Genomic DNA, 26976 nt, shown 5'->3' on the forward strand with positions numbered 1-26976 from the left:
ACGTAAGCAGTGCCTTCAGCTTCCTCCCCCATGTTCTACACTGTGATATCCAAGTGTCATTGAATCTCAGTGTTAATTAGTTAATAATTCCAGGCAGTTCTTCGCTGCTGTACTGTCAACATCCACTTGCTGTTACTTCCAGATATATTTAAGCTCATTATATCAATTTCCAAATGCTTCCCAGCATGAACACAAAACTGAGTAATTATTAGATTACAACAATAACAGGGCTTCATTTTGGGAATCTTTTAAATACGAAGGTAGGGCTTGTGTCTGACGTGGAAGCCCCATACGGGCATGTGAGAACTTCACAACAAGGAACTTATTATAGGAACTTCTCAGTTGCAATCAAAGCTGAGATTTTTTTTCTATTAAGGAAGCTATATATAATTTTGATTAATGGTAGAAAAATAATTGGAATTGTCTCTTTGGAGGACATAGCTCTTGGTATAATAATAATGCAGCAAACATTTATTGTGCTCTTATTTTGCAGCTTGCAGAACAGAGTCCAGATGACATGTTTCCTAGAATGCCTAGTGAGCTTCCCACTTTGAACTCCAAAGTGTTGAGTAATAATTAACAAGCTGTAATCAAAAAGTATAAATGGGTCTAGGCTACCCTTAGTTTTTAATCTTTTGAAAGGACAAAAAGTACATTATTAAAAAATACAGAAGGTGTAACTTATTTAAATCACCAAAATATCCTTAATGAAAAATCTATTAAGTGATTTGCACACAATCCATTTATTACAAGAAATTAATTTAACCAAATAGTTATTTTTAAAAGTATGTTTTCTAATTAATTACTTCATTTCCTTACCTAATGACTTGAATACATCGGGGCTAGCATATTTGCCATCGAAGTACACTGTGTTGTTCTGGGAGTCAAAGGCACGGCACATTCTGATAAATACAACCTCTAAAGACCCTATAACCAAAGAAGAAACAATTTTACAATTGAGACTAAGAAACACAGTGGTTCACAAACAACTGTTCTTATCCCTTGTCTTTCTTAAATAAACAATAGATTGTACATCTTAAAATATATTTCTAGCTCACAAATGAGGTTTATGTGCCCTCAGAAAACAGAAAATAAATTATATCTGTTAAGCCAATTTTATGACTTTGAATATACAAAGGTAGTAATAGAGGAATATGGCTCACACACTGAGCCAATTCAAAAGTAACAATAAACCATAATTTAGCATTATAAGGATAAATTGCAGTGAGTCTTATGCTTGTGTATCTTCAGTGCTGCTCCAAGGAAGAGTTTGGAAGCCTTTTGCTTCCATGATAGATTAATCACAGCTTGTCATGTCATCCAAACAATAAATTGTGGCTAATTTTTACTGTGTTTTGTTGACACAAGCCAGCTTCAAAGCATGGTTTTAGAAGATGACTTGTTTCAACAAACCATCATTAAGTTTAATCACAGCTCTGGGCTTTGGTGTAATGCTGAACTGTGGCAAATCTAAAAGGGAAGCAGAGGCTTCCACTCTCATGGCTGCAAAACGTGTATGACCTCAAGGCTTGTGTGTATGACCTCATAAGTGTAAAACATTACAGGGGCAGTATTAGGTCATGAAAGCTTTGAGAAAGCCCTTGTCCTGGCAGAAATATTTGAGTGGCTGACGCAAATAAACATTCATTCATTCAAGCTCATGTCTGAACCTGGAATCTTTATTTTAAAAAGGAAATACTTCAGAAACAGAAAAGCAGGAGGGGCACTGGAAACCCAAAAATAAGAGTCAAAGCCTCAAAATGGTGTTTGTTCTAAGTACAAAATATGTTGGAAAATATGGAATTGCCAACCCATTTCAACATATTGTCTTCAAGACAAAAAAAAAGGTTCCACTTATTGTGCAGTTTGTTCAGAGTATTCACATTTTAAGGTCTCCCTCCCTTTTTCTGCTTCAATTTTCTGCACAAACCAGGTTTCTTTTAGTTGTGCCCCTCTAGAAAACTGGGTTCTTGTTTCTGTTTAATGCCTGTGTTATCTTAAAAAATATTTATTTATTTAACAAAAAATTTATACTGTTAAGCGATTTACAAGAAATATCACAATTAACAATAAAAAAACTGTTAAAACAATTTAAAACATTTACAAATTAATGAAAATTAACAGTAAAAGATATTAAAACAAATTAACATGTGTCTGAATAGTTTGGCCTTAAAAATGTTTTTAAACATGTGCCAAAAAGAGTACATCAAAAGCGCCTGTCTAATGTCAACAACAACACCAACAACAACACTTTATCGGTATTAGTTCTCTTAAGAGTGATTCTGGAATTAACTTTATTAATGAAGGAAATGTGAAGGCACATGGCTTACGTTCAAGCAACAGGCTATTCCTCTGACTTCTTCTACATTGCCCAACATGGGGCCATGATTGCCCAGGACTGAACTGTACAACTTGTTGGCAGTATGATTGTGTAATGAACAAAGCATTAAACATGTTTAGGTGAGCCACAGTTTTGTGAAATACACTTTTTATAATGGAATTACAATGTTAAGTAATAAAATGTGCACTTGACATTTATTTTAAAGGGTTCAGTTTTGCCCCCCAACCCACATACCTGCTTTTAAAAGCACAATTTGATCATTTTGACACAGTTCCATAAAGCCATCAATGCGTTTGGCAAACTCCACCACGTACTGTATTGCTTCTGTTATTTTCACGGCACACAATTGCCACATTACCTCCCTCTGCTGTTAACGACAAAAAAGAGTGCTATTTCCAGACTTGCTAAACCTTCTTAAGGGAATAAGTTTTGTTTTTTTAAAGCAAAGCATTAATCATTAATCTGTACAACTGATTGCCTTGTGATTTGTCTTGTGATTGCCTTGTGATTTGCATGTCAGGCTGTGTTCCCATTTTGTATTTCAATTTGTGATACGTGTCGTATGGCAATTCAAGGGGCCTATGGCAGTTTAATGCCTGCCTACAGTTTTTCTAATGCTATACTAGACTATAGATATTAAAGGCGAGTGCTACAGAGAAATAATAATAATGACTAGCTTACATAAAATTTACAATTTATGTTTTAGTTTACAAATAGGCTCTAAGAATGACATTTTAATAGTAAAACTTATCTTGGATGCTTGGGTAAAACTCTTGTTCATTTCAGTGAGAGTTCTGTGTAGAATTCTACAAAACGTAGAACATAGAAGCAAAATCCACACTCTGCTCAGCTTCTTATTTAAACATCAGAAGTTGTAAGTGGAATATGTTTTACAAGCATCCCTCCACTTACGTGCAATCAACTCATGTGCAACTGAGTATTTGCTTAGCACCAGGATCTAATTACCGTATTTTTTGCTCTATAAGACTCACTTTTTCCCTCCTAAAAAGTAAGGGAAAATGTGTGTGCGTCTTATGGAGCGAATGCAGGCTGCGCAGCTATCCCAGAAGCCAGAACAGCAAGAGGGATTGCTGCTTTCACTGCGTAGTGATCCCTCTTGCTGTTCTGGCTTCTGAGATTCAGAATATTATTTTTCTTGTTTTCCTCCTCCAAAAACTAGGTGCGTCTTCTGGTCTGGTGCGTCTTATAGAGCGAAAAATATGGTAAATAATTCAATTCAAACCCGGAAATGGCAGGAGATAATTGGAGAGTCTTCATGGCTTGCGAAGAGACCCTCCCCGAAGCCTGAATACACTGGAGGCACAGCAGGGCTTTGTGATGCTGCTCAGCCTCCCCGCCTAAGAGCTGATGTGCAGGGTAGCGCAGCAGCACCACATTCCCACACACCCTCCTGCCTCCTGCTGGCCCCAGTGCTTCAATTCTAGTTGTGAATATTTTTGGAATCCGTATGTTTGATATGGATTGCAGAGCGGGCATTTAGAGTGTTCAGAGGGTGCTCCCCACTTCACACAATTTCACTTATGCACACTGGGCCCCAGAGTGTAACCACCACATAAGTGGGGGGATGCCTGCATATTTATAACAACTCATGAATCATTAGCATATCTCATGTGTGCTTTGTGTTTTGAGATAAAATATTCCTTAATCCCATTGAACAATGTTTATTTTACCAATAACTATCTGTTATCTCTAAAATTACATTTTGGGAATGTTCTCTGGTGATATCTGATGCAAAATATTTTTTACTCCCCCATTTGAGGTGTAATAGATCTAAGGCATGACAGATCTTGTGACATTACATTATTTATGCAAATATACAAAGCATTCAAAACTAGAAATAAACTCTATATGGGTTTGAACCTTCAACAGAACTTAAACAGCAATGCTAACCATATGACGTTTTACAAGGATGTGAAACTGAATACTGCTTTCCTCCTTCCAAATTTGTCAGCGCATTCTCTTCTTCTACCATAATCATATAACATTATTATATAGGCTTCAGATCCATTTGCCCAGTGCTCCAAAGTATAGCTATAACAACACAGTAAACGAAGGCAAAGGACCAAACCACGCAGGTGCATGTTTGCTAAACATGCACTCATCATGTTGGCCATAAAGCAGAATGGGGGAGTTTGCTTTGATCATTAAATGGAATGTGGGGTGGTAAGAAGAAGGAAAGTCCATTTAGTGATAAACTTAGACACCCCCCAGCCCCACTTTACAGTCAAACTGGCAGCAAGAGGTTGGCAAACATGTTTACATCTGACATGGCCCAAGAGAATGTATTCCATCCACAAGAAGAATCACAACCTCTAGAGGCGAGCATGAGGAAAAATAAATATACATATCAGACTGATAGCATTTTCTCTAGGGCAGCAAATCAATACTTTGTAAGAAAATTATTACTACAGTAAGTTTTCAACTTACTCAGGGGTTACCCAGGTCAAAGCTAGCTAGTCTGTCATTCTGTGTTCGCAGGGACCAAGCAGATACCCATGGGAAGACCACAAAGATGACGTGGGACCAATAGCTCTTTTCCACTGGTGCCACCCAGCATTTGGTACTCAGAGATTTACAGACTCTGATCCCAGAGGTAGCTCACAGACATAGTGATTAGTATCTGTTAATAGCCACACCCTCCATGAATTTCTTTAAACCCCTTTTGAAACTGTCCAGGCCATCACTATATCCTGTGGTAGCGAACTCCACAGTTTAACTATGCATTATGCAAATAAGTACTTCCTTTTGTCCTGAATCTCCCCATGTTGTTGCTGAAAGGAGGTGTATACACGTTGAAAATAAAACACACCTTCACTTATCCATGATTTAGCCACAAATAGTTATAAAAATAATGCTAATTTCTAAAGTGTTTTCATATGCCTATGAAAGAGATGAAATAAATGCAGAATTGCAAAGTACCTTGAAGGTATAAAAAGTAAAGGGACCCCTGACCATTAGGTCCAGTCGTGGACGACTCTGGGGTTGCAGTGCTCATCTCGCTTTATTGGCCGAGGGAGCCAGCATACTAAGCATGACTAAGCCACTTCTGGCGAACCAGAGCAGCGCACGGAAACGCCATTTACCTTCCCGCTGGAGCGGTACCTATTTATCTACTTGCACTTTGACATGCTTTCAAACTGCTAGGTTGGCAGGAGCAGGGACCGAGCAATGGTAGCTCACCCCGTCATTGTGGGGATTCAAACTGCGACCTTATCATCTGCAAGTCCTAGGCTCTGTGGTTTAACCCACAGCGCCACCCGTGTCCCTCACCAGACCCTTTATTGAGGACAAAGGTGAACATATAGCTTCAAACCAGCATAAGCATTCTGTGAGAACTTTTTGCCCACCTTCAAATACTTTGGGAGGTGGAACAACTTCAGAATCCACCCAGAGCTGAGGTTAAAGGACAGCAGCATTGTGGAGATATTTGGGGAGTTGATGTTTGTGACCAGAAGGGGTACATTTACATGTAATATCGAATCATGTTTGGGCATCATGTAAATGAGTGTGGAGGAGGCTCATGTATAGCAATTAGTAACTTCTGATCCTTGTCTGCCTGTTCAGATGAAATAAGGATTGGAAATTGCTAATGGCTGCATGAAAGAGGAGCTAGCTGCATGTGAGCCAGAGGCTTCTCCACACTTATTCACGTGATACCAAACTCTGGCACCTGAATAAACTCTTACAGATTCACACCAGCTCAGGTAATACTTTTGTGGACTACAGATGCTATCTCCACCCACCGAAAATTCTTCCTGGGAAACAGTGGGGAGTAACAAATGACTTGCCTGCCCTCCCCACTGCTTCCCACCATCACATGGAGAACTGAAGTAGAGGCAGCTCCCCATTTACACATGTTCAATATGTGTGCGATCGTATATATGTACATCGCGCCGAATCCAGAAGTGACCCAGAAATGTCATAAATGTCTGAAATGTCACTAAAAGGGCAGGGTGGGGCGGAACACGGTGTTTGCAGGCTTTTTCAGTGGGGTTCAATTATAATTGATTTCACTGACGCACATCATAATTCCCACATAAACAGGAGGCTGATATATTGAATCTGGAGATGCTATGGTTATTCAAACATAGGATCTCCTTAGACCCTGAGAGATTCTAATGGTTTTGTAGTTTGTTTCTCCCAGTGACGAAGAAACAAACACAACGCCTGTTATTGATCTCTTGCTGCAGTGGGTAGAGGAAGTGTACAAATAGGCCCTTTCTTTCAAGGAAGCCTAAACAGGACGCTGGCTATCCTGAGGCTCAAACAACATGTGGTGTTGCATGAATCTTTTAAGAACCCAAAAAACTAAACAGTAACCACTAGGGGGGGTATGTTGGAAATAGGCAGTACAACTCACTACACACACACACACACACACACACACACTACAATCATTTAAAACTGATTCGCAGATTGCACAAAATGCTGTAGTCCAAGAAGTGTTTCAGAATGGGCAATTAAAAAAACGCTGTGTGCCATTTTAGCATGTTTACCAAGATAAATACCTTGCTCTGGTAGTTCTCAATTTCTTCCTGTAGAAAAGTTTGCCATGTTATTTGCTGCAACTCCTCCCTCAAGTACTGGCAAGTTTCCATGTGTGATTTGGAAATGTTCTGTGCGAGATGTTCTAAAACAGAATGAGCAAGAAGTGGCATGCATTTTAAAAAAAGGCCATCCTCAACTTTCATTGTACATGTTCTGTCTAGCCAATCATTAAATTATAGATGTTTTCAACACTAAATTTGTACAGGGTTGAAATGGGATTCTAACACCCATTTCCATTTCCTTTTATTTCCATTTTTTAAAATTATCACTGATTCTCACCCCTGTAGGAGAGTGGTTACTAGGTTTGATCTCGATTCTCAGGAGATTATATTGGCTAAGTCAGTCTCTCAGCTTCAACAAATGAACATAGAAAGGCGCCTTATTCAAGAGTCAGATGATTGCTTTATCTAACCCAGTACTGGCAGTTCTGCCTTGGGGTGGTTCCAACTAAGTGTTCAGAATGGAATTTCCATGCTTTGTTTACTCGATGTTTTAAGGGCGTACACATGATGCTATCATTCAATCATCATCCTGTATTTTCCCTATTTTTTTCCTGTTTTTTCTCAAACTGCCTATTTAAAAAGCAAACTGGAAGAAGCAGAAGCTCCACAGGTAAAGATACTTTCTAGCACCACACTCCCAACTTTTTTATATGGGCAATGACTTTATGGGGAAATGAACAAATTAATCATAACATTTGCGGTGGATGACATTTTTTTAAACCTTTGTTTTATAAAAAAATATTTTGGTTACCACTCAAAAGCTTCTCCATCTCTATTTTCTGAAAATGAAATAAATGTGTAGTGCTTTAGCACCTTCTCTTTCATAAAAAAAGCTGGGAAATTGTTTAGATATTTTTTTTTAAGGCTCATAAAATGGCACCCACCACACAGGTTATAGTGAATGTATGCTGAGCTGCAGGTGACCCTTTTCACAGCCGCAATATTCTCTCCACTTGAGTGGCCAGAACATAATGTGATGCACAATACTCCCAATAGTGTGGAAAGTCAGCTGCAATTCTGCTCATAGCTCACAATGGAAGAACAATGAATGGGTAGCACTTTGGGCCACTTGTCTAAAAGCAGCCTCTCCAAGGTCTCAGGCAGAAGTATCCCCCCCCCCCCAGCACCAGCTACTAGAAACTATTTTAACTTGAACTTCCGAGGCAAAACTTCCAGTATTAGAAACTATGTGTTCTACTATAAGTTTTGAGTAATGGTCCCTGCTCAACTCAAAAGGTATGTGGTATTAACAGCACTTCACTCAAAGGGTTATTGTGATACATTAAATATTTTCACACCTATCTACTATTATCTCATTCAATTTTTCTTTGGAAGTCATTCTATGCAGCCAAAACACCAAAGAGTCTTGTGGCACCTGGAAGAGGTGGCTTCATGTATGATATGAAATGTAAAACATAGGTTTGAATTCTGATTTCTAACTGGAGTCAGCTATTTTTTTGCCTATATATATAGATATATATACAGCATCCAGATGTCTGGGCCAATTAGCCAACCTGGTCAGGGATGATGAGAGTTCTTCATAATATGGAGCTGGGAAAGGCACTTTTATATCAACTGTTTCTGGGTAAATAAAAAAGCTTTTTGACACATTATTAAATATTTAATGAAACGAGGGCACAAACCGTTATAATTATCATTGCAACAAATCAATGTTTGTTTACTGAAGAAAGTCCTCACAGTTTTCTACACATGCTAGACATGAACAAGTGCACTTTTGAGGAAAGCACTCATTAATAAAGATCTGTGAACATACAGTGATCTATCATTTCTTGAAGATAAAATCCATCTGTGTAATATGGATGGATAGGAATTCACAGTGCTTTCAGTTTTTCTAGACTGGGCTTTTAGTGATTTTCAAAAGTTTTTTTCCTATATTTCAAAAATGACACGGAAGTATAGGCTACTATATTTCCTTGAATGTAATGCACACCTTTTTTTGGCCAAATTACGTTGTGAAAATTAGGGTTGTGAAAATTAGGGTGCCCATTAGATTTGATGGCGTATTTACATTTGCCAGCAAATACTTTTTGGTTTCAAGGTTTTGAAAATTGAGGTGCATATTAGATTTGCCGGGGCATTAGATTCACATAAATAAGGTACTTCCATATAAGATCTCTCGCGCCCACTAACTGTTTCTTTTATTTTCATCCCAGAATATGTGAAATAAGATTTCATTTTAGTGTGGAATAGGAGAGTGGCTACTGCTACTTTGATAGCAAAAAAGAAAAGCACAAAAGAGGGATGGGTTGGTAAACTCTCCACTGCTGGTCATGCACAAGTTGTTATTAAGGCTCTTTTCACACATGACAGATCCTTTTCACAACTCCCGACAAAGTTGACTTCCTTTAGCTGTTACTTTGAGAGAGAACCACATCTAACTCGACCTCAGCACGTACTAGATAACTCTCACCACAAATGGAGAAAACACAGTTTTGAGTTACCCAGATTTACCCTGGTGAGTTGCCAGTTCTGGAGCTCTTAAGGGAAGCAGACAGACAGATCTAAACTTCTGGAGTGCAATTCTTTCCAAAGTTTTTATGTGCAAGCCCAAGTAAATGAATAGGAGCTGTGCAGGAGTACAACAGTAAGTTACGTCTCATTTTAGTAGGAGAAATATTTAGATTTTTCACATCAGACACCAAATAGTCTTGGGCTGATGTTTCTGCTACCAGTGTTTTACATTTCATTGCCATTTAACTTATTTTTTTCTGCTTTACACACTTGGCAGGTATATGCCACCTGAATATCACAGTTCATGCATCTGATAAAATGGACTTCAATCCATGAAAGCATGTGCTGCAAAGAATTTATTATTCTTTAATGTGTCAAAACACTCTTTGTTATTTGGTAAGTTAGCCCTCTTTATAAAATTATTACTTCCCAATTAAACATGTGCTTTACATCATTGTTCAGCTATATACTGAGGCTGGCTATTTATTAACTAAATTAATGAATAAATAAATACTGTATGCTTTGGTCACCTATGGGGGGAAATCATTATACTATAATCAAGTGCAAAATTCATGTAACTTACCATTGTTTAGTACAGTCTTGCAGATAAACAATATACCAGCCTTGCTAATTTACACAAACTTTGTAATGGGTGTCTGTGATCCAGACCCAGATCCAGCATAGTATAGAACAGTATTTCTCAACCGTGGATCCCGAGAGGTTCCTGAATTACAACACCTAGCATCCCTGATCACCGTCCATGCTGGCTAGGAATGATGGGAGTTGCAGTCCAACAACATCTAGAGACCCAAGGTTGAAAAAGGCTAGAATAGCAGTTAGACTGTTGAACAAGGATAAGAGAGGCCAGGGTTAAAATCTCTACTCCAGCCATGAGGTTCACTGGATATACTTGGGCCAGGCACTCTCTCTCAGTCTAGCCTACCTCACAGGGTGGTTGCCAAGGATAAATGAGACAGTCCTTGAAGGAAAGGCAGAATAGGAATGGAAATAATAAATACAATAAAAAACCTGTTAATAATCTCAGGTGACTGACTAACAGCAAGTCTGGTTTATTGGAATTCAGACCTAGAGCAAGATTATGGACTTGATGAGCCCCATCAGTGCTGCCTTAGTCAAGGGGGCAATGCACTTCCAGAAAGAGCAGCCCTCACAGTTGCAGCCATACACAAAAAACACAAAAGGTGACATGTAGTTTCAGTGATGAAAAGCCACAAAGTCATTGTTCTTAATCCAAAGGATAGCTACTACAGCAACCACATGGAAATTTCCCCCTCTTTTGTTATTACCTAATTCTGCCATGGACACAGTAGGAGAAGTCTCTCCATTTGTAAAAGAGCAATAAGGAAAGAAGCCCGATGCAGGTGTGTAGTCACATATCGGTTCTGGTTTGATTCCATTAATATCAAGCCCCGACTGATCTGGAGAAGGCTGTATGTCTAAGTAGAAGCTGCTAACGGCAGAGTCTGCTTTGCTACCTTCAGGGGTATGCCCATCAATGTAATTACTGAGGTCATCATGCAGTTCTGTGAGCCCATTGGTAGTGATATTGTATGTTGGCGTCAATGGCTCTGCCTCGCCGGGTTGCTGTTGGTGATCTCGCTGCTGTTGCTGCATCCGGTGTTTCTGCACTTCTGCATACAAGCTGTCCCTCTGCTTTTTTGACATTCGACCAAACTTTACAGCTGAAATATATCCATAAGCAATATATTTTATCACCACCAGCTGCAGCAGAAAATGCTATGTTAGGACACATCATATGTAAGTCTAGGGTAGCTACTAAGCAGTTCACAACATCACTACAACACACTTTTGCTTGATCCTACAGGTGAAGTCATATATTAGAAGGTGAGAAGTTAGGTATTATCCTATTGGGTCAGCCTCTTGAATAGGTAAGTCATATGTAATATACTTAGGGCATGTATGAGCAATAGAAGAATTTAAGGAGATGGCTTTTAGGCAAACAGTCATCAGAAGGGCAATTTTAATAAGAAAAATAATGAACATGATTAGATTTCAATCATAGGGGCAAATATATTTAATTTGCATAATAGTCTGTTCCATATTTGGGCTTCCTTGGTGCAAAATGCAGAGTTTCTTTTACTTAAGAGAAGTTATAACTTTGATGTTGGCCTGTCATCCAAGAGAGGAGTATTTAACCCTTCCTATGGTGACACTGACATCTCTTAGCAGCAGGATTTCATCGTCTCTGTACCAGTAATGGGGGAGGAAGAAGGTGGAGGGAATATAAAGATTGGTTGGAGGAAGAAAAATACAGGACAGCCATAACGTTGTATGAATGGAATAAGGAATGTGAAAGAAAATTAAAGTAGAGCTGTCCTAGTGACACCAGTAAGAAAGGCAGGCATTTACTCTGTGTGTCGTGTGACTGTGTAAGCAGCAGCAAAACAAAACCCTGGAAGCCACCAGCTGCATCAGTCCAAAGTAAATTCAGTGACTTATGAGGCACAGTATATTTCAAGACAAATTTTTTAAGAATGGGATGAGCAAGCAGAAAGCTAAGGAGTGTCGCACATACAAGACAGCTGACCTGAACTAGTAAAGCTCACCATCTCGAGACATCCCCACAGCAAGGCATTTCTGTAAACGACAGTGTTGGCAACGGTTTCTACTGGTTCGATCAATTAAACAGTTCTTCTGTCGGGGACAGGAATAGGTGGCGTTACTTTGCTGACTCCTCCTGAAAAAGCCCTGTAGCACAATGACAAAAGGCAAGAGGAAGATTTATCGATGGCTGAATCCAAAGTGGTCGCACACGACAACTGCATTGAAAGGACACCTTCTTTCAGCTAAATTCTTATCGAGCAAAAACTACCATAATCAAGAGTATATTTTTTATTCCATTTTGTTACAAAATATAAAATACTTCACAATGTATGATTATATATTTGAATAGGTTCAGTAATAAAAATTATTTCAAATACATTTTATATATAAATATGTAGGAATAATATTAGAAAATGTTAGGGCATTTCAGCTGTATCCAAATGAGGGCTGGAGAACCCATATATTTTCTCAACTGAATGTATTGGTGAGAAATCACAGCTTTTAAGAGATGAAAGTGATTTAAAGAGGCATTGCTTCCCATTGTATACACACAATTGCCCCAAAATGACTCTGTAGGACTTTGAAACTATACAAACAGCAGCAACCTAAAAGAGGCAAAGCAGAGATAAGCTTACACACACCACTGCTTCTTCCTCTTGCCTGTCATGCCTGCTGTTAGCAAAGTCACTTAAAATAATGCAGATGGAGTCCAGATAGAAGTCCTTACTGAAGAAACTTAACAAAAGGCTGCATAATTTGAGGAGAAACACAGAGGTTTGGTCTCTCTTCCCTCAGGCCGCCTACATAGCAGGAAGACATATTCAACTCAACATACTGAGGATCAGCTGCCTCAGAACTACACATCTCGTTACTGCAGTCAGGATCATGCCACTGACTGGCTGCTAATTGACATCTCTCCCTGTCCCACTCATGGCTAGTTGCCTGTAAGTAACCCTTAAGTTGCACACCAAATGATCTCTACTGTTGCACTTCCAACAGTTGCTTTCCCCCTCCTTGCCCACAGCTACCACAAAACAGCTGGCCTTCTGGATCACTTTCCTGAGGGCCACACCCCTCCTTCAGACACGGCTCGCTCAGCCCAAAGGACAGGCTCCTCAGTGTATCCAGCCTTAGGGGTGGTGGACTGCTGAGGATCAGGGGAGAAATGAACTGATTGTGAAAGGTCAAATCCAGCGACAGCCACAACACTGTTTTCACTACCAGAGCTGAGAGCAAAACCAGATTTGACTGGGACTGACAAATATCTGACCAATTTAAGGGTATTGTGTTTTCGTTAATGCAACTATAAATACTAAAAACATGGTATGAATGAAACACAAATCAGCAGTGGTTTAGGTTGGAAAAAATACACACCGATAATGCCCCCAACAGATTAAATCTTACAAAGTGTGCCTTTCATTTCCTAGTCAGTCCAAATGAACAATTTCTACAAAAAGCTAAATTTAATGGCATTAATGGGAGTTTTCATAAAACCTATTAATAGCATCAGTGAAGTGTTCTGTTTAGTTTCCTTCCTCAAAGAAGAAATAAATAAATGTTCGTCCATGTCTTGTGAGTGGCAGTTAATGCTCCTCTCACCACTGGTTTCTGAGCCTGCCAGAAACTTGAACTACTAAGCTCATATTTTGTCTTTTGACAATTTTCATTTAATGAATTGATTCCTACAGTTCATTAACATGCCCACTTCTGTATACACATATGTCTTAATTAGCTGCTCATTGGCTGTTTAATTACAAGAAAACAGCTGACAGCTGCCTTGTTGCATCCTAATGACAGACACTCTGGAAGGGATACACACCAGTCTGTGACAGCAAAGATTTATTCATAATACCATGATTTATTGCCAACACTTACACATTTCCACGTATCATTACACTTTGCAATATTCTAGTAATTGCCAATTAGGAATCAGAGAATTGGTCTCCCTTGGCCGCCCCCACCCCCCATACTCTCTCATTCTTTTGCATTTTGTAAACTGAACTCACTGAATTTATTTTTAAAACAAACAAAAATCAAAAACACACACATTCTGACTGTAGAAATCTGGGTTCTTGCTCTCATAAATTTGGGATTATATAGCAAATAGTTTTTAAGTACAGTGGTGCCCCGCAAGACGAATGCCTCGCAAGACCAAAAACCCGCTAGACGAAAGGGTTTTCCATTTTTGAGTTGCTTCGCAAGACGATTTTCCCTATGGGCTTGCTTCGCAAGACGGAAACGTCTTGTGAGTCTTGCGATTTTTTTCGCTCCCCCCCTCTTTTTCTAAGACGCTAAGACACTAATAGCCTTTTAGCCGCTAAGCCGCTAAGCCTTTAATAGCCGCTAAGCCGCTAAACCGCTAATAGCGCTAATCCGCTAATAGGGTTGCTTCGCAAGACGAAAAAAACGCTAGACGAAGAGACTCGCGGAACGGATTATTTTCGTCTTGCGAGGCACCACTGTATTTTACTCAGAATCCTTGATTCCAGGTGGGTGGAACATCCGTGACTGTTTATTGCTGTGATTCTGGAGCAGTTTGCTTCAGTTTTGAATGGTCTTACTATTTTTACGAGTATCCTAGCTTTTGTCAGGCATTCAATATGTATTTGTGAAAGGGCTGTGAAGGGTTGTATGCATACAGAGATCTAGGGGTTAGGACTAGGCTATCTGTCAGAGCCCCTTCACACATGCAAGAAGGCCTGAAGAGGACTCCTGTGGTTCACTATTGTGAGTTTAACCTTTACAAAACAAGACTGCATATTTAAGTAATATCTTAATGTTTTGATAGTTAAGATAGCCAAACAAACAAAGTATGCGCTCTTACTTAAGAGCATAAGAAGTGCCTTCCTGGATCAGACCAGAGGCAGTAACTGCTCCATCTTCTTCTCACCTTCTCACCCAGCTGAGTGGCTGGTTTATTGTGACACGAATCTCTGTAGGCAATAGCCCGGCTGAAAGTTTCATGCAGCAGATGGGCCAGGTGGGTTGCCTATGCATCTCTTATTCTTAATCCCCTTTATCCCGTGGAGCACTATCCATCAAATCAATATCCGTGGGATTGAAACCCCCAACTGGAAGAGCATTTCCCCCCTGGCATGATTGTTGCCATAGACCAAATTCCAGGCATGTTTGCAAACCATGCAAACATTATTATTATTATTATTATTATTATTATTATTATTAGGCCTCCCAAGTGAAATGCAGCAAAAACCAATTTTACTGCAACAGAAGTCTAGTAAGGGCAGTCCTCCTTGCCAGAAGAAATGGAGCATGTTTTCAAATACCAAATAAAAAACCCAGTATGAACAGTGAATGTGTAATGCACCAAACTTCTAGAAACTAATTCAATGGTTCCCAATTAGGGGTGCAGCCCCATCCCTTGCCTCCCCCCAACTATTTTTTTGTCATTTTTGCATGGTAATATCACAAATTTTATGGTCTGTTTTACCACTGTGCGATTTTTCAATATTGGCAAAAATCAGTTTTGAAATCACACCTCAGTAACAATTTTAACCCGGCAACATGCAGGAATATATCACACAATGATCTCTGCCAGATCTGATCTGCCTTCCCTCACTGACGTCACTTCAAGGCACTGTAGCACTACCTTCTCCTGGAAAGCAGCAGCAGCAGCAGCCACAATGGATGTGTATCTTCACTGGCTGCCACCACTGGCTGCCCAGCTGCCTATCCCCCCCAAAAAACCATGTTGTGGAGGTGACTCCGCTCCCCCCCACCCAAAAATAATCTCTGTGGCTGCTCCTTCCCTCATGCCCACACCTGATCTCCAATTTCAGACACTGTGATATAACGGAATATTGCGATGTTTAGCTGCTGGTATATCACAAGGTTGAAAATGTGGTATTGCTCAGCCCAAGTCTGTTTTTAGTATACCTAAAATCATTTGCTTATTAGGGGCTATCCCACATTTTGTTCAAAAAATTGTTTTGCAGAGGTAACTACCACAGAGTCAGCAGCGTAGTAAGCTGCTGGGGCACTTGGGGCAGGGCGTGCCGCCCATGGGGACGGGGCAAGCTGGGGCAGCGCTGCTGAGCGGCAGTGTGCATGTAGCCTCCCTCCAGCAGGAGGGTGCCTGCGGCGAGTGCCATGGTGTGGCAGCTCTGGCCCCTGCAATCACTCGGCTGAGAGGGAGGTGGCGGGTGAACGCAAGCCCCACACTGCTTTTTTGGGCAGTGTGGTGCCTGCAGACGCCACAGCAACCACATCACCCCCAGGAGAGATGCCGGGGCTCAGGTGTGCTGCAGGTCCAGCGCTGCTTGCAGGGCCAGCACATGACAGTTGCATCCTTCTCAGCGACCCTCTAGCAGCTGGTGGAGGGACGCAGGAGCTCAGCGCACTAAGAGCCAGCCCTGGGCCGTGCTGCTTTAGGGAGCGGTGTGCCGGGCTCTGGGTGCTTGGACTTGTGCTTCACAGAATCTTCAGGGAAGATTCTGGAGCAGATCATTAAGCAAACAGTCTGTGAGCACCTAGAAAGGAATGCTGTGATCACCAATAGTCAGCATGGATTTCTGAAAAATAAGTCATGTCAGACTAACCTGATCTCGTTTTTTGACAGAATTACAAGCCTGGTAGATGAAGGGAACGCAGTGGATGTAGTCTACCTTGATTTCAGCAAGGCATTTGACAAGGTGCCCCATGATATTCTTGTAAAGAAGCTGGTAAAATGCGGTCTTGACTATGCTACCACTCAGTGGATTTGTAACTGGCTGACTGACCGAACCCAAAGGGTGCTCATCAATGGTTCCTCTTCATCCTGGAGAAGAGTGACTAGTGGGGTGCCACAGGGTTCTGTCTTGGGCCCGGTCTTATTCAACATCTTTATCAACGACTTGGATGATGGACTCAAGGGCATCCTGATCAAATTTGCAGATGACACCAAACTGGGAGGGGTGGCTAACACCCCAGAGGACAGGATCACACTTCAAAACGACCTTGACAGATTAGAGAACTGGGCCAAAACAAACAAGATGAATTTTAACAGGGAGAAATGTAAAGTATTGCACTTGGGCAAAAAAAATGAGAGGCACAAATACAAGATGGGTGACACCTGGCTTGAGAGCAGTACATGTGAAAAGGATCTAGGAGTCTTGGTTGACCACAAACTTGACATGAGCCAACAGTGTGACGCGGCAGCTAAAAAAGCCAATGCAATTCTGGGCCTCATCAATAGGAGTATAGCATCTAGATCAAGGGAAGTAATAGTGCCACTGTATTCTGCTCTGGTCAGACCTCACCTGGAGTACTGTGTCCAGTTCTGGGCACCACAGTTCAAGAAGGACACTGACAAACTGGAACGTGTCCAGAGGAGGGCAACCAGAATGGTCAAAGGCCTGGAAATGATGCCTTATGAGGAACGGCTAAGGGAGCTGGGCATGTTTAGCCTGGAGAAGAGGAGGTTAAGGGGTGATATGATAGCCATGTTCAAATATATAAAAGGATGTCACATAGAGGAGGGAGAAAGGCTGTTTTCTGCTGCTCCAGAGAAGCGGACACGGAGCAATGGATCCAAACTACAAGAAAGAAGATTCCACCTAAACATTAGGAAGAACTTCCTGACAGTAAGAGCTGTTCGAGAGTGGAATTTGCTGCCAAGGAGTGTGGTGGAGTCTCCTTCTTTGGAGGTCTTTAAGCAGAGGCTTGACAACCATATGTCAGGAGTGCTCTGATGGTGTTTCCTGCTTGGCAGGGGGTTGGACTCGATGGCCCTTGTGGTCTCTTCCAACTCTATGATTCTATGATTCTATGATTCTATGACTTTGGGCTCCAGTGTGCTGCCCCCAGGATAAGTGCCGCCCAGGGTGCCCCGCCCCCTAGCTACGCTAGGGCATAGAGTTATCAAAATTTTCAAAAGTAGGGGGTCCATAGCTTGGCTTTTGAAAAATAGGGGGTCCTCAGTAATTCACTAATTGGGAAACACTGATCTAACCTATGTAGCCAGGACCTGATAGACTTGCTGTGATTGACATGGTGAATAACAAGCCCCCCCACACACCCCACATACAATCCTGCACATATATAATGCACTAGACCACGGGAAGCATTAAGGTCTGTGGAAGTCTTGCCAGGGGAAGGCTGGAGCAGGGAAGCAACAGCGCTGTGATAACAGGGGACTCCTGTTCAGAAAGAAGTTTCAGGAGAGCAGTGAGGGAACAGACTAGCCCAGGTGGTGAAGCTGCTGGGAAATCAGGAATCAAGGAAGAGGCAGAGGGCCTTACTCCACAGCACATTAATGATGGGATTAGTCAGTTTTTTTTTTATTTGTTACCATTGGCCATCACAATATAAATCACAAACAGAAAGGCAGTCCAAGAGTATATTAAACATAAATTTTTAGAGCTGCAAATTGCATTTAAAATGGCAAAGCTCCCCAAATCATTTAGACTTTTAAATAAACCCTTGGCAGTGAACACTTTTAGTCTTATGAGGTCAAAATAAGTAGCACATAATCTTCTTGCTGCTCATGCACATAAAGCTGCCCTATAGGTAGCTAGATCTACATCAGTCCCAAATCATCTCATTTTGAAATCATCTGACTGACTTAGAAAACTTTGTAACTTTGAAATGAATAGTGAAATCTGTCCTTAGGTGAACTGTATAAAAGGCAGTACAGGATATGCAATTTTTTTGATGTGGCTTGATCAGCATACGTATCTTCTGGTCATCTTCTGGTCTGTTAAAGAATTTACTAGTCAGATATTTAAATTCCAAGCTGAGTAAAACACATGTCTAACAGGAAGAAAAGTTCTTTCCAGCAGATAAGCAGCCCTTTTGTGGCTGCATTTAATTTTAATATGCCAGTTTAATTTTAATTGACTTCAAATATATGCAGACTTTTAAAGTCCATTTCGGCATCTTCAGCAAAAATTGCATTACTGATCTTCAAGTCATCAATGTCCTAAGATGACCTTACAGGGGGAACTGCATAACTCAATATCAAACTGCTACAACATGCGCAGTCTTCTCTATGCTACTGTTCTAAATGTGATTAGCAACCATGTTATGGTTTAAAACAATTAAATACCAGGTGTGGAGGTGGGAGAGCAATCGCAGCACAACAGGGAATTTGGAGCCTTCCCTCTCAGTGAAAATCCCCCTATCCAGCAGCAATTAGCATTAAAACAAGCCTTCCACTGATCAGATAAAGGCAGCGGCAGTCTGGAAGTGGCGGAAACCGTGAAGCTTACCATCCTTTGGCAGAAGAACCTTTCCCTGCCATAATGCCTAAAAATTTGCACAGGAACGCACCAAAAGCAGCAGAAGAGAATCAGACAGGAGGATGTACAACATTTTAAACAAACAAAATCTGGGTTCTCATTGTGTAAGCTGCAGTTAATTTTGTAAATTGAGCTGCAAATTTGTTTTATTCGCCTCTGCTGGAAAATATATATTTAATGTGTGTTTTTGGTGTTTTTAATTGTAATCATGCATTTTAATATTGTATTTCATCTCATTTTGTAAGCTGTCCAAGGAATGTGTGTTGAAGGATGGCCGTACAAGTAGTAATAAAGTATTTTATTTTATTTTTTTAAGTCAAAGATATGACTGGGAGAAACCTTGTTATGTTGAGTTTGCATTTTGCACAATTTGTATACGGTGTCTGTTTGATAATGTGTGGTTTGCTATGCCTAATAAAGGATCTTGATTGATTGAGGGTTTTTTAAAAAAGGTACTACAAGGAGCAACAAAAGCACTGAAGGTCTTTACACATTTTGAGCAAATTTGTCAATGAAGAAACCTGCCAATTCAAAAATTATTTTCCCTATGGAATGTGAATTTGACCCGGCAGGGCCCCCCTGAGATACAGTTTCGTAGGCCGGTGGAAATCACGGACAGACTGTAAGAATGTTGTTTACGGAAGTGTGGAAATGGCGGCTGTCCTTTACGTGATATGGTTCCTGGAGAGTGTAAAATCCACACAGGACATGTTTGTTTTCAACCCTTGTGAAGATTATCAGAGATCTCAAAGAAAGGAATATATGATTACAACAAGAAGATGAGGAAAATAATAAGGAGACTATCTGGACGGAACTGGATAGAACTGTGAAATTAAAGCAGCAGCAAGAGCGATGTTTGGTTCCCTTTTGGAGCACGAAGTATGGGTACCCCCAATAAAATTTTAAAAAATTTGGCTGTATAATTTGGAACTAATGTGATTTGGAATTAATGTGATTTGATTGGCCTGTTAATAAAAATTATTTATAAAAAAATATATCAAAAATTATTTTCCCATGGTTATTACTGTTAGAAGAGCAATTAACTCGTATCACTTTGGGAAGCAGAATGGCTTCAATAAATCTTTAGTTATTGCAGGAATATGAGATGGATTGTGGAAAGTGAAGGCTATGTGGACTTAGGAATATGATTGAACTGCTCTCCACTGGTCATGAAAGTGTCAGCCAAACAAGCCCGAAGAAGATATTCCATAAACAAGACCACCACTGAAGGTCCCTGGGAATGCGGAGGTGCCCTGAGAAGGATCTCCGCCCTAGATCTTGCTTCTGGGGCATATTCATAGAATATAATCATAGAATTGTAGAGTTGGAAGGGACCCCAAGGGTCATCTAGTCAAACTCCCTGCAATGCCTCTGCTTAAAAACCTCCAATGAAGGAGAGCTCAGCGCCTTCCGAAGGAGTCCGTTGCATTGCCAAACAGCTCTTACTGTCAGAAAGTTCTTCTTTCCTGTAACTTGAATCCATTGGTTCAAGTCCTGCCCTCCACAGTGGGAGAAAACAAGCTTCATAGACTTTCAAGTACCCAGGGCTCAAACACATGTAGGGTAGTAAATATTGTACCCATGTTTTTTACCAAACAGACCACAACTGCAGGGTTGCATGCCTTCTTGAAAGCGGTTCCAGACCTAGATTACCAGAAACCTGTCTGGAGCAAAGGGGAGGTGGGTGCCCCCAAATCTTAAAGCTCCCTTATGTGCATGCATTTTTTCTCCCTAAGATACAAATTGTAGATATGTACAATCGTACTTAAAACGGGTCCTGCATAGGCTTCAACTGAGAGTTTTGCTTCTGTGCAAAGGCTTAATAGTAGTAAAAGCAGGAGGGGGGGGAGGAATCTTCATAGGAAAGCTCCTGAATTTGTATTTGGCTCTGTGCTCTCCATATCCTTTTTATAAAGGAAGAAATACAGTTATGGTCAGTACTGTTTGCATAGTTTTTAAGAAGCGAAACTCACAGGACCAACTTTTATTGAAATCTCTCCCTGGAGAGAGCACAAGATGGAAAAATCACAACACTGTAGGAAAACATGAGCCAGTGAAGCCCCCAAAAGAAGTTAGAATTTTGAGACCCAGTTTAGGTTAAAAGAGAGGCTATATAAGAGCCTCTCTATACATCCTTTTTATTGCAGATTCATAATCGTCTGTGCTCATTGTGATGCTGTTGAGGCGGCCATATATAATTCTGATTTCATAGAATGATAGAATCATAGAACTGGAAGGGGTCATGAGTCTCTTCCCACCAGGTTTCAGTAATGCCTACCAGGTCATATTTGCCATCCTGTATTAAAAGCTCCAACTCATCTTCTTTGTTTCCCATATCCTGTGCATTTGTGCAGAGACAACTGAAACCATGAGTTGTTCCCTCCAGTTGCTTCCCTCTTGTAGTTTCCTGCCCTTTAGTAGGTTTCTGGAGCACCACCTCAGTTTCCTGTGTATCAATGAAGTTATCCTGCATACCAGGTGCTCTTTTGTCATCTGTAATGTTGTCTCCCTCCCCCTCAAGATCTAGTTTAAAGCTCTCCTGATCAGATTCTCAAGACTCTTGGCAAACACATTCTTGCCAACTGCTGTGAGGTGCCAGAAGTCCTTCCTCAAGGAAACAAGAGGCCATGATCTAAGACACCAAAACTTTCCTTTTCATTACTGTTTGTGCCTGCATAAGTTTTGGGGCAGTCACACCGCCTAATTTCCAGTCAGTGACTATCCGATAACTTCCTGCTGAAATCCAATTTATTTATTTTTCCTGGTTTTGTTGTAATTTAGGCCCTCCAGACAGCAATGCTGTGGTAGCAGTGGGGAAGCCTCACAGAACAAAGAGAACAAATCCGCCACTAATGGACTATTATTGTGACAGGAATATGCTACAGAATATACCCACAAGAAAGCATCAGTCTAGAGCGACCCTAAGTTCCTAAACAGGTACCTATTTGGGTCTTTAAAGCTATAAGAGCAGTGTGAATTTAGACAAGTGTCCTTTAGTGGAGAAAAACACAACAATGCTTAAAAATTTGTCTATGGTGGTTTATTGATAATTAGTGTCAACTAGCAAACATGTAATCTTGCAAAAAGACACGTTTCCAAGTCAAAGATTGAACACACTTTTTGACTCTCATATATAACTTTTTAAATATATATAAAGCTTACCTTACAGCCCTCACAGGTAATGACACCATAATGGATTCCTGATGATTTGTCTCCACAGATCTTGCATGGAATAATTTCAATTTGAGCTGCAACAAAAGCACACAACCAGTTAATTATATTTTCTTTTAAACACCTTAGAAAAGCATTCCCTGATCAGCATTTGTACAATGAAAACTAATAACCTGCTCAACATTCTACCACATTAACTATTCATTGCTGAACTGTGAGGGTCCCCCTAGGGCCTTGTACTAATTTATGGTTACTTGTTATATAATAGCTTTCAGGTTATTAAAATGGGTCATTTGAGAAAGTACTTAAAAACTCACAACGTCAGATTTAGCGTTTTAAAACCAAGAGGCATTGGACCCAAGAGTTTCTGCTTTGGCCAAATTTAAAAAATGCATGTCATCACATGGCAAGATTCTGCATACAGCATAAACCAGTTGTCAGCTGGCACCCGCCTGTCTTGGGAGATAGTGGAGGAGTGCGTCGTCAAAGGTGAAGTCAAGCTGTTGGTAGGTTGCAGCGTCTGCTGTGGCTGTAGAGGCTGACATGAGAGAGACATGCTATGCTGCAGCGGAAGCAGATTAAGGCATCCAGTTCTGCTGCTGCAGATGCACCATGCCTTTCTCTCTGTGTGTGCTCCTCCCAGCGGTCATTTCTTCTCTATTCATTGCCATGGACTTGGCTACCTGTCTCCAGGCACTGAGATCATCTGCAAGGGATTCCCACATGGCAGGATTGACGTTGCCAGCCTTCATGTCACATTTGCAGACATCTTTGTAACACAGAGTTGGCCTGCTGCCAGTAGCCAGCTCCCCGCAGAGCACATCCTTGGGGATCCTGTCATCTTCCATTCTGTGGACATGACCAAGCCAGCGTAGACGTCACTGAGACAGGAGTGCAAACCTGCTAGGGATGTGGGCTTGGGAGAGCACATCTCTGCCTGGAATTCTGTCCTGCCATGTGATACCCCAAATCCTCCTGATGCAGTGAATGTGGAAGGTGTTGGTTGTAAGTTGCCCACAACTCATTTCCATAAAGTAGCATGCTTAACAAGCAAGTCTGGTAGACCTTCATCTCAGTATTGGACATTAGCATCACATTCCCCCATACCCTTTTGGTGAGGAAAGCCATTGCCATAGCTGCCTTGCCAATACACTTGTCCAGCTCAGTGTTGATGACAAGATTGCTGGTTATGGTGGAACTCAGACAGTCAAAATTGTCTACCACTTCAAGTGTGTGCTCATCAAAGCTGATGTGTGGGGTGCTGGTGACATCCTGGTCTTCATCAGACTGCAGGTAAGTCCGAACTCCCTGCAGGCTTGGGCAAAACAGTTGATGGGTCTCTGTAGAGCTTCTTCAGAGTATGCTGTCAAGGCAGTGTCATCTGCAAACAACATCTCTCGGATAAAGATCCACCACACTTTTGCCTTGGCATGGAGATGTGCAGGTTGAACAGAACACCATCTCTCCTTGTATGGATGTATAAAGTAATCTATTGCAAGGCAATTCCTGACACATTTAAAACATGCATGTTCATTCTTTCGCGAAAAATTAAGATGCAAAAGTAATTGCCTAGTTATGGTCACCACAACAATATGTCTAGGCATGTTTTCCCCCTACAAGATTACAAATCAAATGATGACAAGATGAGGGAGCAGACGCACACTGACAGGGCAGGGGTGGGTGCATGCGCAGCGTCAAAATAGCTCCTCCCAACGTCTCCAGTGGAGGGTGGGTGGTGATCAACTAGAATTCTTTGCAGGATCTACTCGTCGATCGGGACTGACGTGTTGGACATGTCTGCTTTTAAGAGATGTGGTGACAAGAATTGGACACAGTATTCCAAGTGGAGCTGCACCATAGACTTGTATAAGGCCTTTATGATATTTCCAGTTCCAGTTCCAGTCATTTTCCACAACCTGGGTCAACTTCTTAATTGAGCTATCCACTGGGACCCTCAGCTGGGTCAGCCACCACCAGCTCAGACCTCATTAGCATATATGTAATGTCAGGATATTTTGCCCCAGCATGCATCATTTTACACTTGTTAACACCGAATCAGATTTATCATTTTAATACTCATTCACCCAGTTTGGAGCACCCCACAGCCACTTTTAGTTAAAAACTACCACAGACAACTTGGTGTCATCAGCAGACTTTGCTAACTCATCTCCCAGAAAGGCTAGACTTGGGTTCAGAAAGCAGACAACACACTAGGGCAGGGGTCTGCAACCCGCGGCTCCGGAGTCGCATGTGGCTCTTTTACACCTTTGCCGCGGCTCCAGGGTGGATACTAGCGAGGGGAGGAGGCGCATTGTGCAACCCGACACTCCCCACTGTGGCGGGCGCTGTACTGGCTGTGACGTCGCATGGGGGCGGTGCATGCGCTAGTCACACACCGTCACGACGTCACCTTCCCACCCGCCCGCTACATTGTAAGGGGCATGTACGCTGGTCACTGCATTGAAAGGGGGCATGTACGCTGGTCACTGTTTTGAAGGGGAGTGAAGAACACACACTCAAAAAAAGGTAACTTGTTAATTTAACGTTTATTTCTATGAGGAGGAGTAATTCTGAGGGGTCAAACAAATAAATAATAAAAAAGTGACAAAAAAGTTATTTTTATAATGATGAGTTTTGCGGCTCCCAGTTTTTTTTTCTTCGGAAATGGGTCCAAGTGGCTCTTTTTGTCTTAAAGGTTGCAGACCCCTGCACTAGGGCGATGTCAGGTTTTCAACATCGCAATGTATCGCCAGGCTCTCCTGCCCAGCCAGTTACAAAGCACGCAACTGCAAATCTTGACTTGGGCACTAGGTGGCAGCCCTGAGCTGCAAAAAGTGACTGGCGACGGGTTAATTTCGAACACTGCTTGCACCTCTTGGAGATTTGGGTGATGTGGAACAATAAGTAAATAATCCTTTCCTGTATTGTATTGTGGTCTGCTTTTCCCCCAAAGGGTGCCTGGTGTCCTTTTCCCTGGCCAGCTCCACAACAGCCTGGGGTCACAAGTCATCTAATTAACCCCAGGCCAGATGTTCCTGCTCCTACTATTTGCCTTGTGAATGCAAATACATGTTTCTGGTCTGATGAATGTAAAAGGTGCTTGCTACTTTTCCTTTTAAAAAAAAAACCAGGAAGGGGTAATTGGGGTGTTTTCCCGCTTATCAGCTTCATCTTTTGCATGCAAATAAGTGCTTGCTCAAATCTTTTTCGCATGCAAACAAGACACAGTGAGAAATGCAGTGTCTGTTCAAAACAGGACATGGCATAGATAATGACAGAAATTTCCAGCTTTGTTTCGCTATTACTGAGTTAGAGCTAATGGGCCCAAGTCCACCCACCCAGGCTCCTCCAGAAATGAGCGTGGATTGCAACGCACCACTGCTTAGTCAATCACACCTCAATCAAATTGGATTGTTATTACTGAAACTGTAACATTTTCCAAGCTACACTGAGGATACTTGAATTGATAAGGCATAAATAAACATATTGCTTGTGTACTGTGTACTGCATATGAAATTTAATGCACCAGTGGACAAGTTAAAGGTAAAGGTACCCCTGCCCGTACGGGCCAGTCTTGCCAGACTCTAGGGTTGTGCGCTCATCTCACTCTATAGGCCGGGAGCCAGCGCTGTCCGCAGACACTTCCGGGTCACGTGGCCAGCGTGACAAGCTGCATCTGGCGAGCCAGCGCAGCACACGGAACGCCGTTTACCTTCCCGCTGGTAAGCGTTCCCTATTTATCTACTTGCACCCGAAGGTGCTTTCGAACTGCTAGGTTGGCAGGCGCTGGGACCCCGCCGCGGGGATTCGAACCGCTGGAGCTCACCCCGCCGCGGGGATTCGAACCGCTGACCTTTCGATCGGCAAGTCCTAGGCGCTGAGGCTTTAACCCACAGCGCCACCCGCGTCCCCTAGTGGACAAGTTACTGTAGTTCTATGTTGTTCTCGTATTTACATGAAAACCAATAAGTTATTTGGAAAGAAATATAACTTCATTCTAGGTAAAATAATAATGATAATATAATATTAGATGAAAATTAGCTTGAATCATAGTTCCAATATGCCTAGTTGGAGTATAGGCTTATTTCAATTCACAGATTCCCAAACATATATTTACAGAGGCACTCTCACACTAGAAATCTTACAGTCTTTATGCTATGGGGGCGAGGAAATCATCAGTTTCTCAAGGACCCACTTGGAGTATACTGCTTACTCCTGACAAGGAGAGAGATGCCACCAGCCACTCACCCTCCAAGCAAACCCTTACTTTTTCTTCAACAGAGAAAGAAGACACTAGACAACAGAGCTGTTCTCTTAAATACAGGGGAAAAGTGGCCAGATATAAAAGACAGAAGAAAGCAAAACCGGGTCCCATGTGCCTGACTTCGTTCTGCCTCTCTGCTGGACAAAAAAAGCAAGGCACCCGGGGACTGAAGGAGCAACAGTCTTCAAAAGAACTACCCACCAACAGAAACAATAAGTTAGTGGTTAAACTGTGGTAGGGTTGGGGGAATCCACACAAGTGCAGAAAAGCACAGGATGTGGTACTGGGCTCAAAATCTTAGCTTATGAAGGTGAAGATAGCAGAAAGTGCATGGGC

At 41.6% G+C, this 26976-nt stretch overlaps 1 protein-coding gene across 3 annotated transcripts in view; it reads right to left on the reverse strand.

Moving 5' to 3' along the window:
- Positions 1-26976, reverse strand: part of RORA (RAR related orphan receptor A) — a 93408-nt gene that overhangs the window by 19233 nt on the left and 47199 nt on the right. Inside the window, exons 2-7 of one of the 3 annotated variants that reach the window (XM_077918546.1) lie at positions 22368-22453; positions 11954-12114; positions 10692-11087; positions 6871-6992; positions 2576-2708; positions 820-927 (exon numbers count right to left, since the gene is read on the reverse strand). In XM_077918546.1, coding sequence (XP_077774672.1) covers positions 820-927; positions 2576-2708; positions 6871-6992; positions 10692-11087; positions 11954-11975 — 781 coding nt within the window. In that variant the 5' untranslated portion in view covers positions 11976-12114; positions 22368-22453. The remainder of the gene's footprint in view (positions 1-819; positions 928-2575; positions 2709-6870; positions 6993-10691; positions 11088-11953; positions 12115-22367; positions 22454-26976) is intronic. The other 2 variants (XM_028706134.2, XM_028706133.2) reach the window with 2 other exon arrangements.

Source organism: Podarcis muralis, chromosome 14 (genome assembly GCF_964188315.1).
Source record: "Podarcis muralis chromosome 14, rPodMur119.hap1.1, whole genome shotgun sequence".
NCBI lineage: Eukaryota > Metazoa > Chordata > Lepidosauria > Squamata > Lacertidae > Podarcis > Podarcis muralis.